Source organism: Bombus affinis, chromosome 10 (assembly GCF_024516045.1).
Source record: "Bombus affinis isolate iyBomAffi1 chromosome 10, iyBomAffi1.2, whole genome shotgun sequence".
NCBI classification, from domain to species: domain Eukaryota; kingdom Metazoa; phylum Arthropoda; class Insecta; order Hymenoptera; family Apidae; genus Bombus; species Bombus affinis.
This window is the reverse complement of record NC_066353.1, coordinates 10,034,034-10,050,318: the sequence shown is the minus strand read 5'-3', so window position 1 is coordinate 10,050,318 and position 16,285 is coordinate 10,034,034. Positions and strand designations below refer to the sequence as shown.

Genomic DNA, 16,285 nt, shown 5'->3' with positions numbered 1-16,285 from the left:
ATATACTTCATATATGCAACATAATATAACAAATAGTTAAACTCTGATGATTAAATATGTATTTATTTTTTATTGCATCCATTTATATACATATACACACACATATGCTTGTCAAGAGATCTATGTACATAGTAATCTCCTATTTATATGTATAAGAAAATTCTTTGCATTATGAAAACAATTAAAAAAAACAACTTAAATAATTGCAAGTAATTTCATATTAAAAACTTCATAATCGACAAATGTATTTAACTTTGTTTTTGTTTTGAATTTGTAATTTAAGCATAAAGTAGAAAGGTGGAAAGATTGCAATACTACATCAAACTACACGACTACATGTACATAAACCTCTGTATGAGCTATATGGTTGGTTGCTCTGTCGAGTCAACTTTTCCGTGGTACGATATTATGAAAATTTTAATCTGCATTTGTTTATTGAACTTTTGTTAATTAAGTTAAATTAAGTTGAAGAATGCCGAAACGTTCATGTCCTTTTGAAGACAATTTACTACCCCAATTAAAAATACACGTAGGCCAGAAACAAATAGACAACGGCGTCTGTCAAGAGGAACGAATGAAGAATGTTTATGGTACGGAGGTTATAATATACGAATATCAACCGATATTATAATAATATACACTCTGTTTATTCTATTTTATATAGATAAAACAATGGATTTATTGAAAGAAGGTGTAAAAGTACTGTCGCGAAGATTAAATACTTCTATAGAATTGAATTCTATCGATGTACCATCATCGAAAACTCCTTCTTCGTGTAAATCCAAAAATGAACGAATCTCAAAACAAATGGTGTTGAATAGTAAACTAGAATTATTAGGAGCGGATAAAGCTATAAAGGTAAGTTATTTACACTTATTAACAATAGTAAAATCTATCTATCATAAATTTACTGTTATTATCGATATTACAAACATTTATCATTAATCCAATATAATCCAACCTATATGTATAGAGATTTTAAAATATGATAAAATTAACACCTTTCTCTTTTCCTTTATATTCTGTAAGGATGTTGGACCAAAGTATGATCTTTGTGAATGCAGTCGAGTGGTAGATCAAAGCTTGTTCAGCAAATGTTCCTATTGTGATCAAATTTTATGTAATTCTTGCCTCTTTGAGTGTATTAGTTGCTCAGAACTATTTTGTCAAAACTGTTCCCTGCCTACGTAAGTTAGTTTAATCTTGGAATATATATACATATATATAAATATTTGGAGGATTTCATTTTTCTTTATTTTTTTATTTTTTTATTTTTTTTTTTTTTTTGCAGATATGATTACGAAGAACAAACTAAATGCCTTAATTGTTATAAATAGGGCTTAAATATATATATATTTTTTATACTCATTTTGTAAATTACATATTTCTATTCACATTGGCTAATATAAAGGATCTTAAATTAATTAAAAAAAATTATAATACAATATATACAATGTAGTATTAAATGTATTAAATGAAAGAATTACCTGTTATCCTTTCTGCATCCTATTCTTGTCATTAAAAAAAAGTATGTACATTTAAGTTACTTTTGCATTAATAAATGTTATGTTTGTTGTTCATCACGAAGAAAATTAGACAAAAATTTATTACAATTATGACATTGCTTAATTGGAAGTTAGAAATGTAAAAATTAAAACTAATAGGGAAAAACAAAAGACTATCATTCAGATAATACCCCATAAAAAAGAGAAATTCACTAAAATACGTATGATAAAACGTTACTATAATTTCGACGAATTCAGAATGATTTAAGAAATCAGCAATCGTTGATCTATAATACATGATATATTGCAAATGATCAGTTATATTGAATAATTTAAATTTCGTAAATGAATAAGAAAATTAACAAAACATTTCAAATAAAATAAATACTTAGAGCGGGAAACGTATTTGTATTTCTGTATACATATATACGTACCGTTATCGCATATTCACGTGGGTTCTCTAAGAAATCTGAGTGACAGTAAGTAAGCCGTCTTTCAAACGAAAGATTTTAAATTTAGACCAGCAACGGTAGGAGATATTAATATCTACATTACTTTCAGTTATTATATCGCATTTACATTTATCACAAAATTACATTTCTATATAATATGTATTTATATAGTTCATTTTAATTTAAAGATTATTTTCAGAATAAAATTCTAATAATTAGTGTGAAATGGATTTCTCATTTTATTTTTAAATCGACGTGATGAAGTTAGATTAATTATTATATTATAAATTTCTTTTTGTATTCAGATACTGATATGATTAAAAGAAGGAAAGCATCAAAGTTATCGGTACAAATCAATGAAGATGGAGATACTAATAACATATCAAAAAACAATACTTTGGTAAGATATTTACATTATCTTAAAATTTTATTACTAGCAACAGAAATTAAAACTAACAGTAGATCATGTACTTATAGAATGTTAAAGATAAAAAAGAATGCGATTTATCCCAAAAAATGAATATGGAACAAAAGGTGAAACAGAAGGGCACAAAAAAGTGTCAGAAAGCTAGCAAACAAATAAGTGTTTCAAACATGATTCTCAAATATAATGCGAAAGCATATAAATATCAAATTCAGCAGTTAAATCTGTTGTTCAAAAAATCTTTAAAATATCCAATGCTTACACAAGATGAATTATATATGTTATTTGCAAAATATAAATCCGATGGACATTATAAAATTAATAAGAATTTACCACCATTTACGAGCCTTCTTGTTAATACACATGATATGTTTAAAGAAAATCATTGTTATGATCAGTTTTCTGATATACAAAGTAACAGTGAGGAAACTCACTGTTACAGGAACAAAGAAAACAGTGAGGAAACAGTTGCAAATTCATATTCTAACACTTTTAATAAAAATCAACATGTAGAAGAAAATCCAAAGGTGTGTGAAATTCTGCAATCAAATGTAAAACAGGATGTACTGAAATGTACAGAAACCCCTCAAGTAAATAATATAGACAGCAGAATACAAAATAAATATCTTTATAATGATCAGAACTTTTTACATAGTAGCAATTATAATCATTTATGTATGAACTATAATATGCAATCACATAATAACTTAGATATATTAAATGATATACAGTATTGTGCTCAATCAAAAGTAGATGCTAAGAAAGTTTCTGATGCAGAAAAGAAACAGTTTTCATGCAATTTAATAAAGTCACAAGATATTACTTCTGAAGAACATCAAAATTACAGATATATGAATAAGAATTTACTTTGTAACATACCTGATACACAATATGAAAATTTAACCAACAGTGAAATTCCACAACAAAATGATATACACTATTCGTTGCAGTATAACAATTTTTCATTGAATCCAAACTTTTACAATGATTGCTATTTAAATAAATGCAATAATGTGGCTCCTATCAATAATAACAATAATTATCAATCAAAAAATGTACAATCAATTTGTATTCCTCACATCAATAATTTAGAATCATGCCTTGATATGAAAAATTTGGTTGCTCCTCATCAGTTGCCATTGACAAGAAATCATTTAGAAGAACAAGGTAATTTAAACTTACCTATTCGTACAGAGACATATTCTGTGTTGAGCAACAAAAATTTGCCATATGTTTCCAATGAGGATGTCAGTAATATTCAGGCAGATTTTAATGCTTACAATACAAATTCAACTGTGATCTCAGATGATATTCTGTCACAAACAAATGCATTTATTCCATTGCATGCTAATATGATCAATCAGTACAACTAAAATATTATAATATTTAAATATTACTCTTTAAATTTATACAAGATTTTATATATTTTTTTACTATAAATATTTGAAGATATATATACATACTTAACAATATATAGTATAAATCTCGAAAATGTATTTAATATACATAGTTTAGTTTTAAATACAATAAGAAAACATAATATATTAATGTACAAGTTATACTACACAATTATTTCTCGTTTCATTTTCTATAGATATATCAGTTTGAGTTTTTATAAATAAACATATTTAAAAATTTATAATAGGTAAAAAATACAACTGCGCCTGAATATAATTATATAAGTTGAGGTATTATAGTTTATTAAGCAATATTCGAGTTGAGAATTTTAATTACAATTTATATAATCTATAAGCTGTAAAAGTTCATTATGTTTTTGTAACAAATAAAACATATACTATGATAAAATTTAAAGCGTTTTAAGTTTGTACTTAATTAAATTAAAACATGGTCCCAATAAACCTTTTAAGTATCACTTTCATAATACTCAGTATTAAAATATATTAATGATTCTCATGCAAAACCTCTTTTGATTTCTTACATGACTGCATCTTTTTATATAAAAAATGTTAAGTACAAAATACATATAATGCAATACAAAAAGTTATTAACAATTTCATTCGAAATAAAAAACGTAAAAATGATAATACTATTCTTGAACTTAATGTAAAAGAAGACAATGAATTTATGAAAGCACTATTAAGGTTCTTCGCATTTTGCTTGCTTTCGTTTCCTTTTGTAAAACCTATTAAAAATTTAATAGTTAATTACAAAATATATTCTGAAACTGAAAACTTCGTGATTATATTGAGAACAAGATATTATGACAAAAATTTGATTAAATGTCAGTTTATTATATTATTGGCAAAAAAATGTCGCACACACACACATGCACAGAATAAGAAATAATATGAATTATATAAAAAAGATCCTTACAAGTCATAAGGGTGTTATGTTTGTATGGTCCTTTATATTTTTTTGATATCCAGAAAAATCTGTTACCAAATCAATTTCATCAATATCTTCACCTAGGAGACGTCCCTCTACATTGTCCTTAGATCTCCTAAATAGCCTGCAATTGAATTGAACAAGGCAAACAAATTATTAAATTTATTCCAAGAATGTTGAAATATCAATGTATAAATTAAAACTTGTATTACCTTATCTTATACTTAAAGATGAGACTGTATCTTATAACTATTTGTCACATTTTTCTATGTTAAGCTACAGATAGAGTAAGATATACAAGCGATCTAAATATCATATTGTTAATGAATAATTTTGCAGTAATATAAGCATTTGAAGAAAGTTAAAATATTTTCAAGTATTATATGAAATATAAATTCAATAACCAAATTAGTTACAACATACTTTATACATCACTGCTATTTGCTGTAAGCAAATTAACTGGATACACAGCCAAATTAGCCCAAGAAAAAAGGTGCTATAATTTATTCCTCTCGCAATCAATCAAAAATATTGCTGCAACATTATAAATCTTCAACCCAGTTTCCAATTAATATGCAGATCATAAAAAGTAGCTATGGTAAAAGCGTGCAGAAGAATATATGTACAAAAATTGAAAATCAATCCCTAGGGGATCAAATAATAATAATAATAATATTATTATTATTATTATTATTATTATTATTATTATTTAATAGATAACAAATACATGTTCAAAAGATATGAATATTTATTTACAAAATATATATATATATATATATGTATTTCTTTTCTTCTTACAATAACTGGAATCGATGTACAGTAAGAAATAGCTTATTTAATATCAGTTATTTACGTTTAATACAATATTTACAGTTTAGTATAGTAAAATTGCTCCTGTATCAATTGTTGTTTTAGCACATTATTTACAACAAGAAGCGACATGTTCCACCAAGTTTTTGTTTGATAAAATTTCTTTTCAGTCAGTCTTATATTGTTTTAGATGTAGTTAACAGTAAGTCTCCATTTGATTGGAAAGATAATTTCATAAGTTTAATTTAAAGTTCACAGCCTGTTTTACTCATTCAAAATACAATTAAAATGTTGAGATATATATAGAAAATTTGCTACTTAAATTATGAAACATATTACAACTAGGGTAGTAGTTTTACTATAATCACTAGTTAGTTAAATTAAATATTTTTAATATCTTTGGTAGTTCAATATGTTAATAACATAAATGATAAATAACAAGCACATAAAATTTAATAGAACTACCACCTTGATATTAATATGATACAATTAAGAAGGCAACACGAATGTATGATGTCAGTTTTGCCACAATTCTATTAGGCAGTAGGATTATTAAAGTTCTGCACAAATTTTGAGAGCATAGGAGGGGTTTGTGCATACCTGGACAATGTCGATGTTGATCTATGCATAATAGGTATTACAGTATCATCTAAACCACGATGAAGAGATATTGTATCTAAATCAATCATTCTTGCAGTAGAATGAGCATGCATCGCTGATAAATATTCTGGTGTTTCTAAAGTGGTCTTCGTCGGTTTACGATACCTGTGAAAATAAAATAAACAACATTGAAATTTACAAATACTGTATTCCTTGAATGCAAAACTATTTCTTTTTTATGTGGTACTTACAATTTTAGTAACAAAGAACTACCAACTACAGATGCTGAGCTTAATGCCATCGCCGCTGACGACATCCAAGGTTGAAGAAAGAATCCGAAAGAACTAAATATTCCAGCAGCAATAGGAATACCCAACAAATTATAGATACTAGCAAATAAAAAATTCAACCTTATTCGACGAACTGTTTTTCTCGATAAATCCAGACACGCAATAACATCTAGAAGATCATTCTAAAAAATTGTTATTAATAGAATATTTGTTGTATAAATATAAAATATCGAAACTTTTTCATTTAATTTTTAACTCACTCGCATGAGGACTACATCGGCAGCTTCAACAGCAACATCCGTACCAGAAGATATAGCAATGCCAACATCTGATTGTGCAAGGGCAGGACTATCATTAACACCATCTCCTACCATTGCAACTCTTAAGCCTTGATCTTGTAAACGTTGAATTTTAGCAACTTTGTGCGAAGGTAACACTTCTGCAAATACTCTAGTAATACCAACCTATATGAATAATAGATATTATGAAGTGATAAAAAGTCATAAGCGAAGTCATTGAGTGAAAGGAAGCTTACTTGTCTAGCGATAGAAACAGCAGTCTTCCTATTATCTCCTGTTAAAAGAATAACTTCTAAACCCATTTTTTTCAAAGTATAGATTGCCAGATGGGCTTCTGGTTTAACCGTATCTGCTACGCTGATCATAGCCACCAGTACATTATTCACTGCTGCTAAAACAGCAGTATGTCCTAGATCTTCTTCAGTAACCATTTTCAACTCTACTTCTTGTGGTATATTAATAGCATTTCTTCGCATCCACTCTCTGTTACCAACGCAAATTTCATATACATCGTCAGGATTAGTCTGGTCACCATGGGAATCCGGACTTAGCAACAATTCCAAATTTTGTCTCGTGCTCGAAATTGGCGTAACATCGATTGACACATTATTTAAGTTATGCGTTCCAGAAGGTAATCTTTTTACCTCGTTAATATAGTTAAGAATCTTATCAGATTTTAATGCATCGGCCAACGTAGTTGAAATATGTGATACTTTACATTTAAGTCCACAACCAGCAACTGCTTGAAAATTCATGCACTGCCCAGTTGCTTCAGAGCCTATTGTTTCCTTCACGTAGCGCACAATTGCTTAAGAAAAAAAGCAGTTTATCGAAAATTGTACGCTAGACATAATATATAAAAATATAAGTATTTTCAATATTTTACCTGATGCGATCGGATGTTCGCTATTTGTTTCAGCTGTACAGATAATGACTAAAAACTTTGCTAGTGAATAAGCTGTTTCATTTACAAAGAGATTTATCTTTGTTACCATTGGTATACCATGTGTTATTGTTCCGGTCTTATCAAACACAATACACTTAACTTTGTGCGCATTTTCCAAAGGTTCAGCACCTTTTATTAAGATACCATTTAATGCTCCGACTCCAGTACCAACCATAACAGCAGTTGGCGTAGCCAATCCTAACGCGCATGGACAAGCTATTGCTAATACGCAAAGCGCGCTTCGAAAAGCGTATTGAAATATAATTTCTTCTCTATTCATTCCGTGTTTATTGATTTGATCGTTGTGCGAGATTGGTAAACTGTTTACATTTACATATCCCACTACTATCCAAACGAATAAAGTTACTATAGAAACAACTATAACAAAAGGTATGAAATAACCAGCTATCTTATCGGCTAAATGTTGAATAGGTGCCTTATTCGTTTGTGCCTCTTCTACTAATCGTACAATTTGTGCCAATGTCGTGTGTTCTCCTGTATGCGTGGCAGTAATTAGAAGCGGACCATTTTGATTTATCGAGCCACCTATTACAACCGATCCCTTCTTTTTTGGTACCGGCATACTTTCCCCGGTAATTAGACTCTCGTCGCAAGTAGAATTGCCTGATAAAACTCTACCATCGACGGGAACTTTGGCACCTTGCACTACTTTTAAGATATCGCCTCGTTGTACCAAATCTATAGTGATTAAACGCTCAGATAGTAGTTCATTGTTAGGGCCCAAAGTAACCAGGACCGCGTCCGTTGCTTTCAAAGACAATAATTTCGATAACGCCTCCGAGGTTTTACCCTGAAAAAATTAATTGCTTTTTATTAATTTTCGCGACAGTTATATCAACATAAGCACAGTGTTTAATAAAAGATAGAAAACCTTTGCGACATGTTCTAACCATCTTCCTAAACTGATGAACACTAACAACATGGGAGGAGTATCAAAAAATGTCTGAGGACTAACGTGTTCCTGCATTATCATAGCTGCTGCAAGTACGGCGACTGAGTACAAATAAGATATCGTAGTAGTCATAGAAATTAAAACATCCATATTAGTTGTACCGTGTTTCAAAGCTTTGTACGCTTGAACGTAAAAATGCCAGCCGCCAAAAAACTATAAATATCATTTTGTCAAAATTTCTACTTAATTTCTTAATTTATAATTTATAATTTATAATTTATAAAGAAATATTCGGAGTTACCTGGACTGGTGTAGAAAATATGAAAAGGATTAAATTTTCCCAGGAAAGACCAGGAACTACGCAGCACATATCTTCGTGCGTTTTTTCACCAATAGACATGATTACCATAAAGTATGTCATGGCTAACATACACGGTATGCCAAATATTAAGGACACTAAAAAAGCTGTCCGCCACTTGTTTATTTCTTCCCTACATAAAAACGAAAGATATACTTATTTCTATTTATTTAAAAACTCGTGAAATAAATTTACCTCTGATCCAAGTAGTCTCTGTTTTCTTTATCTTTATTACTAAATAACATTGCGGTGAAACCTAATTTGTTAATGCATTCGATAATGTCCCTGACGCCAATTTTTTCTACATCGTATTTGAATTTGCCACGTTGAGTTGCCAACGCAACTGTGGCAGAATGGACGCCTGGTAATTTCTTCACAGTCGATTCTATCTTATTCACGCAAGATGCACATGTCATACCTGTGATCTATAAAATCAATATTAAGAACGATGTTGTCAACTTCGTGTCACCGACTTGGGAAGTTAATAACCAGCTTACTTTTAATTCAATATCTCCCTCTCCAGTACCAGATTCCTCGATCAAAGTAGTAGGGAAGCCCAATTCCGATATGCTAGAAGCGATGTCAATCGCCCTTATCTTATTCGGATCAAAGACAACTTCTGCCTTGGCCGCCATCAATGCGACCAAGATATTATTTACACCGTATAATTTTTTGCAATGTTTTTCTATGGCAGCAACGCAGGAAGCACAGGTCATCCCCTTTGAGGAATACACCGATTCATAACGTCAAAGCAGTAACGCGAAGATAAATCGGGATGATTTTCACGCGTAATATTTACCGTTATATGTAAAAAGCATTTTGCTGTTTCGTTTTGAGTCTTTACATCACCTCCCCCATTCATTTGCAACGGAAGTTCCTCTTGCGCGGAATTGTTTTTCAACGATAAATTCATTGGTGTTTCCTCTCCTACAACTTTACCGTTTACTTCTTTAACAAACGAATTAAAACCCATTTCTTCGATGAACCCTGATATTTGTTCAGCTGTTAGGTCCTTGTCGTTATAAGAAACCGTAGCTTCCTTCTTCTCTAAACTAACGTTCGCTTGTTTTATTCCTGCTTTCTCCGATAGATTGTCTACAACAGAAATAGCAAAGAAACGCGATAACTTGACTATTCCAACAAGAATCGGTTTAACAAAATTCTGTACTCACCAATGATAGTTTTAACACAAGACGCACAAGTCATTCCATCAATATGTACAGTACAAATACTGATAGTTGATTGTAACGAATCATTTTTTTCTATCTTTTCGATAGCGTTACTTTCGTCGCTGCATAGGGAAGCGGTGAATCCCATATCCTCTATCGCTTCGACCAATTCGTTCGGCGTAATTTCTTCCGCTTTATATTCGACGTAACCGAGCTTCTCTTCTAGGATTACTTTAACGCTTAAAACCTCCGGTCGGCTACCTATGGTTCCCTCGATGTTCTTCACACAGCTCTGGCATCTCATACCGTCGATATTAACCTTCATAGTAGAAGTATTCGTGGAATCTTTCATTTTCTGCGACCGAGAAACGTACACCATCTGTGTCGTGCCTTCGTAATCGGTATCGTCCTCCTCATCGCTAAACAATCAGAAAGAATCGATCTTTTCAGTTTCATCCGCCTTTGAAAGGCGTCCAATTGCACGAAGATAATACGCAATACACATTGCGTCCAGTTATTAGAATTAATTATAACGATAAGCATTTGTGAAATTAAAGTACGTCAATAAATAACAAAGAACGTCATCGAAATATCGTAGCAGTTATCGTGGTCACGTTAGTGTACCTACTTGCATTATGCAACCGAAGCAGCTTAGCTATCGTTCATTTTATAAACAATAGTAGAAAGTAATCGTTATCGGTCGACTTCGAAGCGAGTTATTCGTTTAAATGTTAGAATACGACCGAGGGAACATATTTCTTTCCTTTCATCAATTACAGTGATTTTCCTTCAAATCGAACGTTAACGATCAAAATGATGAATAGCATGATCTTCTTATTAAATGGTGTAATAAAATTAGTCTTATTAAAAACGCGATATTATCGTTGACAACGACCCGAAATGTAAATAAGCTACGTTGCTCCCTCTTATCTCAAAAGGAAATACTTTCTGTTTTATGTAACTTGCACGTTTGTCCGTTAATGTGAAAATTGCAACGGAAAATAATGCGCTCGATTCAGAATCTCTCGTGATACGACTGTTTCGATTGTTCGGTAATCTCTTCTTTGTACTTTAAAGCAGATTATACCGACATCTGCATATCGCCATCGATTAACGCGGAAGCTACGAAAGAACTTGTGGTAAGCGCGACGTGATTGGCGATCGCTATTATGTATCCGAAAGATAACGAGATACATAACGGAAATACGATCTTGCCTTTACGGGATTCGAAAAATCTTACCAAAACGAGCTCGTTGACCCATATCTTTTTCGAATTAAGAGCTGCCTATCGTCGTCCATCTTTCTAATTGCAAGTATGATCACGTTTCCGTTTCTGCGATTTTATAGATCTTTTAAGAACGAACGACCGTTATATCCGTGGAATTACGCGCATAATCATGATCCCATTGGGTTAAGATATTAGACGGAAGCATTCTAACGAGCGCTTAGAAGCCGATAAGCTCGCGAGACGATAAAACTGAGCCGAGTCTTGTGACAAGTCCGTACTTTTTCGAAAAGGGAAAAAAGAAGAAGAAAAAAAAAAAAAAAAGAAAAAGTAGACGAAAACTGCGATGATCGAAAGAGAAATTTTTTACCTAAAATATATCAAAGATATTTATCAGGGCAAAGTATCGGTGGATATTCGTAATGAAAAATGTCCTGACTTGCGTCGATTGAAATTTTTCGAAAGAGCGCGGTAACAAGGGTAGGCAGTTTAGCGAAGTTAAATATTTCAAAAGAAATTGAAAACAAGAAACGTAGATTGGAAAAATTGACCGGACGACGAACACTAAAGTATCAACGAGATAATCTATCGGATCGTTCACAAAGACGCGATCATTGGCTCCTTTGTCGCGTAGCCGTGATCGTTTTATAAGATCAGCCCAAGGATTTCCGGAATTGTACGTGCAATGGATATAATTAGCCAGTGTTGTGGCCAGATCGAGATCACATATTCCTTAAAAACGAACACGTTCCAATGACGACGAGTGGGGCGCAAATCAAACGCGCGTTCGTGTGTTTGACTGGAATTGATATCACAGACCGACTGATAACTCCTCTAATCGTTATGCTACGCGATCCCGTCTTTTTGCTCACGGCACTTATTCGATCGCTCGTTACTCCTCTCTACAAGGACAGTTGCGCACGACCTTTTCTCACTTCGTTCGTACGATATTCGAGTTTAGAAATTCCCTTCTACTCGTGTTCCAACGATACTGTAACAGTAGCCGCATTGAAATTCTTCGGAATAGACGCGATACAGACGCTCGCTTTGGATGCATACCAGTATATACACGCAGAAAGGAAACAAGGAAAGAGATGAAACATCGAAAGAGAAATGTCTCGTCACACTTTCTGCGCGCGGTTTTCTTCCCTTCATCAAATATCCATAGATTAAACGAATGTTGCCAACGTCGTCTCTCAATTTAAATTAAGTTCCTACTACTACACCGTAGCAACGAATTGCCTATTAAGCTATGGTTACACCGTGCTCTCTTTCTTTCTCTCTCTCTCTCTCTCTCTCTGACTAACGAAACGTCCAAATGCACAAACATACTAATAAACTCGTAAGAATCTATTCGTCGTTTGATTCGTCGGAACACGCATCCGCTGCAAGCATAGCCTTAATCGCATTATGCGCAATATACATTTTGCAAACAAATTAGCAAGAGAAGGAGGAAAACCTTCTATCGCGTTTCAAGCGTTGAGTTTTCTGAAACAATTTACGATACAAGTAAAAGAAAAGGTACTGACCCAAGTAGTTTCATATTCTCATCGATCATATTGTCGTCGTAAAACTGCAAGCAAGGAAACGACCGATAGTGGAAATTTGACCGATTCGCTACTAATTTCTTGTGAACTTTGCACAAAGGTAAAGGATATTTCATCGTTCTAGATGGAATTTCAGTTTTCTCAAGATCATATACATATGTGTGTATATATATATATATATATTCTATAACGATCTTGTTCGTCATGTATCGAACGAATCCACTTCATAAGAAAATGACCGTAACGAATGGAAATATCGATGATGTATTCTTCGTTATCAGTTTTTTATATAGAGTATCGAAACAAGGAAACCAGCTGCAGTGTTTGCTTCGCTGCTCTTTATTTGTTTACGGTTGCATAAACGAATTTAAGCTTTATTTGCAAGACTCTATAGAAACTATAGAAGACTCTGGTAAAGCACGTTTCGTCTAACGTTGCCCTTTCTTCCAATTTCTCTGTTATTTTAATTTCTTATTCGACAGTTGTACGGTAGCTGATACTGATAACGACGCACTCTTCCTACTTTCCACGATTTATACATTAACAGACGCTACGTTCTATCATTTTTCGCTCGTTCAATTTAGTTTCGACGCTCAAACGATTCGTTTAGCGGTGTCCAACTGAAAAAGACGTTCGTTCGACTTTGAGCCGCAATGTTTACTTATACGAAGCGAAGCATGGTACTTAAACCGATGTCGCTTTCTCGCGTCGTTATCCTGGTCGTACATGTAAATATACAAGTATACGCATCGGATCGTTTCTCTTCTTTTTAACTTCACGGTTCTATTACTTGTCGCTGCTGAACTATTTTTCGATGCTTGATGGCTTTACGACCGTAGTATAATTGCGGGGAACACGTAAAACCGCAAGCCTTTATCTTGTTTCCTTTTCTTCGACCGTTTCGTAAAAGCACTGTCTTTCAAAATAAAACTCGTGTCGAAAACTCGGTGACAACTAAACTGACCGGAAAATAGATCGAAAGAAAACGAAGAACGCGTTTAATTATTTTCATTGAATCTACGTTTGAACGATGCCACATTCTCGATGATATTTATACGCAAACAGACGAACGACGGATTCATCAAAAATTCGTAACTATGTTGAAAAGAGTTCGATGAAAAACGAAATTAATTCGATCGAATGAAAGAGCGAATATAGTACACTGGCCAAAGAAAGGAACGCGTTGAACAGCTGGAAGCGAATGCATGATTTCGTTGTGACTAGGTGTACATATACCTGAAAATGGATCAAATAAGAATGGCATGAACAAGAGAGAAAGTGGTGTTCCAGATCCATGTAGCGAAAGATAGAATGGATAGATTTCTCGGCTGTATAATTGGCTTGTGCGTCTATTTTTTTTCATTTATTAAATCATATCATATTTAATATTATATTCCGATTCATGGTAAAAAGATAAGTTTTTATCGCTTCTTTGATAAGTAAAATACGGATAAAAGGATCAGAAATAGATATGGTATTCATAATATTGATTGATTTAACGAATGACTTACCCAAAGTATTTTGTAGAATTCAGTAATTTATACCGCCACGTTTTTGTGATCTTCCGCATTATGATACGATTGCATAAAATAAATCGAAATAGTAATCGTTAAAATGTAAAGAACGTCACGATAGCGTAATGTTTTACGAATTGACTCGCGATAAAATTGGAGTTATTCAATAGGCAAAGCGAAGGAAATACGTTTGTTACACACTTATAGATTTGAACGATCAACAGATCACGATCAAATTTCGAATCCATCTATCCCCCTGTGTCGATTAGAAAATAAAACTACTGCGAGTCGCCAAGTGCTTTTTGAAATACGAGCACTCAATAACATTCTTCTGTTCTTCACGTTTCGTCATCAAAACATTGTCGTTTAATTTTCAAAACTATCGCGCGTTATTTTCGTCTTCGATACGATCAACTTATATGTATTACTCTTTTAACAAAGTTACGTTTCCTTTATATATGCGTTTCCTCTTACCAATTACCAATACGAGTTTAACAGAACAAAAAAAAATAATTTGTCCTTGGACAATTGGCAATATTTAAATAATTAAAGTTAAGCGATAATACTATCAGCAATAATTATCCATGCCACATATTTACTCTGTACAAAGCAAACATTTTTGTTCTATTCTTCTCTGCTATTTAACCTGTTTGATTAGCATTATAAAAGATATGCAAACATATGTATAAAATTAAATACAAAATTAATTAAAATAATAAAATATTTCATAATCTTTAATATAAAAATATGTTATATTTTGTGTAAATATTCATAGTACGAACAAATCACTTACCCTTCTTTTGTTACTGTCAGCTCTGCATTTGCTGCATCTTCCCTATCAGCCTGTTCTGTAAAGTCAATGATTAAACATTGATTTCAAATATGATATAATTATTTAATGCAAATACATTGTAAAAATTATGTCGAGCAATAACTTGTAACAGATACATAATATTACCTGTACTGATTTTATTAAGCTGATGATTGTCATCTATTAATGTCTTTGTATTAATTTCTGATTCCATTTCTTCTGTAAAATAACATTCCGAATAAATAAATATATAAGAGTATAATTAAAATGATTGATCAATACCATTTTCAAATATATCCAAATTCACCAAAATCAAAATAATTGATAACAATTGATAAGAATAAATAAGTAACTACAATATTTTTTAATCGTTACGTGAAAAATCTAAGAAAAGAGTTAAAAATGAATAGATACTGTTGTTAAATGGAATAGCCAATAAAATGAATGAAATCATCAGCTAATATTCATTCGCTCTATTATTTGCCACTATACATATGTAACTGTCATATCCGATAAATAAGATTACTATATACATTTTTAACATTATTACGCATGATTAAGAAAATATGAAAGAATAGAATACATACCAATAAAATCAAATTTGAAAATAAAATGTTTTCATCAAAGTGAACAGTTCAATTTATGATTCACTTTTTTCACTACCTTACACACATAATGCACCATCAGAGAGGAATACATTACTGGCAAAATCTTATTTACCGATTACAATTGTGAACATACACTTTACTTTTGATAAATTAATAAAAAAACAAAAATATATGTATAAACATGTGATCTAAAATAAGTTTACAAAACTTATTAGGTTAAACGGATTCTTGTTCTATACACTGTTCTAACTGGATACTAGCAGAATTGCTTAATGAATGTAATCTAACCTATAAAAAATTCATAGTTAAATCAAAATTAATGGATTCGATTAATAATAAACTATGTGAATATCAGCACAGGCAATAGATAGACAATAGATTTCTATTCACATTTATCACACTGAATTGTTAGTACTTCAGCAGAGGCAGCAGCAGCAGCAGCAGCAGCAGCACCTTTCCTATTAGATT

The 16,285-nt window shown here is 31.8% G+C and overlaps 3 protein-coding genes across 16 annotated transcripts; 2 read left to right on the top strand and 1 right to left on the bottom strand.

The window, feature by feature from the left end:
- Positions 1-257: 257 nt before the first annotated feature.
- LOC126921053 (apoptosis regulatory protein Siva-like) lies at positions 258-1,542 on the top strand. The gene is made up of 4 exons (XM_050732230.1): positions 258-590; positions 665-858; positions 1,030-1,187; positions 1,292-1,542. Exons 1-4 carry the CDS (start codon positions 473-475, stop codon positions 1,335-1,337), a joined length of 516 nt encoding a protein of 171 aa, XP_050588187.1. The 5' UTR covers positions 258-472; the 3' UTR covers positions 1,338-1,542.
- Positions 1,543-2,270: 728 nt separating this feature from the next.
- LOC126921291 (putative uncharacterized protein DDB_G0289263) lies at positions 2,271-3,754 on the top strand. Its single transcript, XM_050732747.1, has 2 exons — positions 2,271-2,357; positions 2,435-3,754. Exons 1-2 carry the CDS (start codon positions 2,271-2,273, stop codon positions 3,752-3,754), a joined length of 1,407 nt encoding a protein of 468 aa, XP_050588704.1.
- Positions 2,994-16,251, bottom strand: LOC126921033 (copper-transporting ATPase 1). Of its 14 annotated transcripts, XM_050732176.1 has the most exons (17): positions 16,106-16,251; positions 15,797-16,005; positions 15,357-15,428; positions 15,192-15,246; positions 10,116-10,531; positions 9,743-10,038; positions 9,441-9,662; positions 9,139-9,368; positions 8,887-9,076; positions 8,565-8,798; positions 7,613-8,483; positions 6,963-7,534; positions 6,688-6,891; positions 6,389-6,609; positions 6,138-6,302; positions 4,716-4,851; positions 4,051-4,524 (listed from the first exon to the last, which is right to left on the bottom strand). In XM_050732176.1, exons 3-16 carry the CDS (start codon positions 15,421-15,423, stop codon positions 4,719-4,721), a joined length of 3,876 nt encoding a protein of 1,291 aa, XP_050588133.1. In that variant the 5' UTR covers positions 15,424-15,428; positions 15,797-16,005; positions 16,106-16,251; the 3' UTR covers positions 4,051-4,524; positions 4,716-4,718. The 14 variants fall into 14 exon arrangements, 12 of the variants coding, with proteins under 12 accessions (XP_050588132.1, XP_050588133.1, XP_050588134.1 ...); XM_050732177.1 differs by having other exon boundaries at positions 15,357-15,425; positions 15,797-16,245; XM_050732178.1 differs by lacking the exons at positions 15,797-16,005; positions 16,106-16,251 and adding an exon at positions 15,492-15,507.
- Positions 16,252-16,285: the final 34 nt, after the last annotated feature.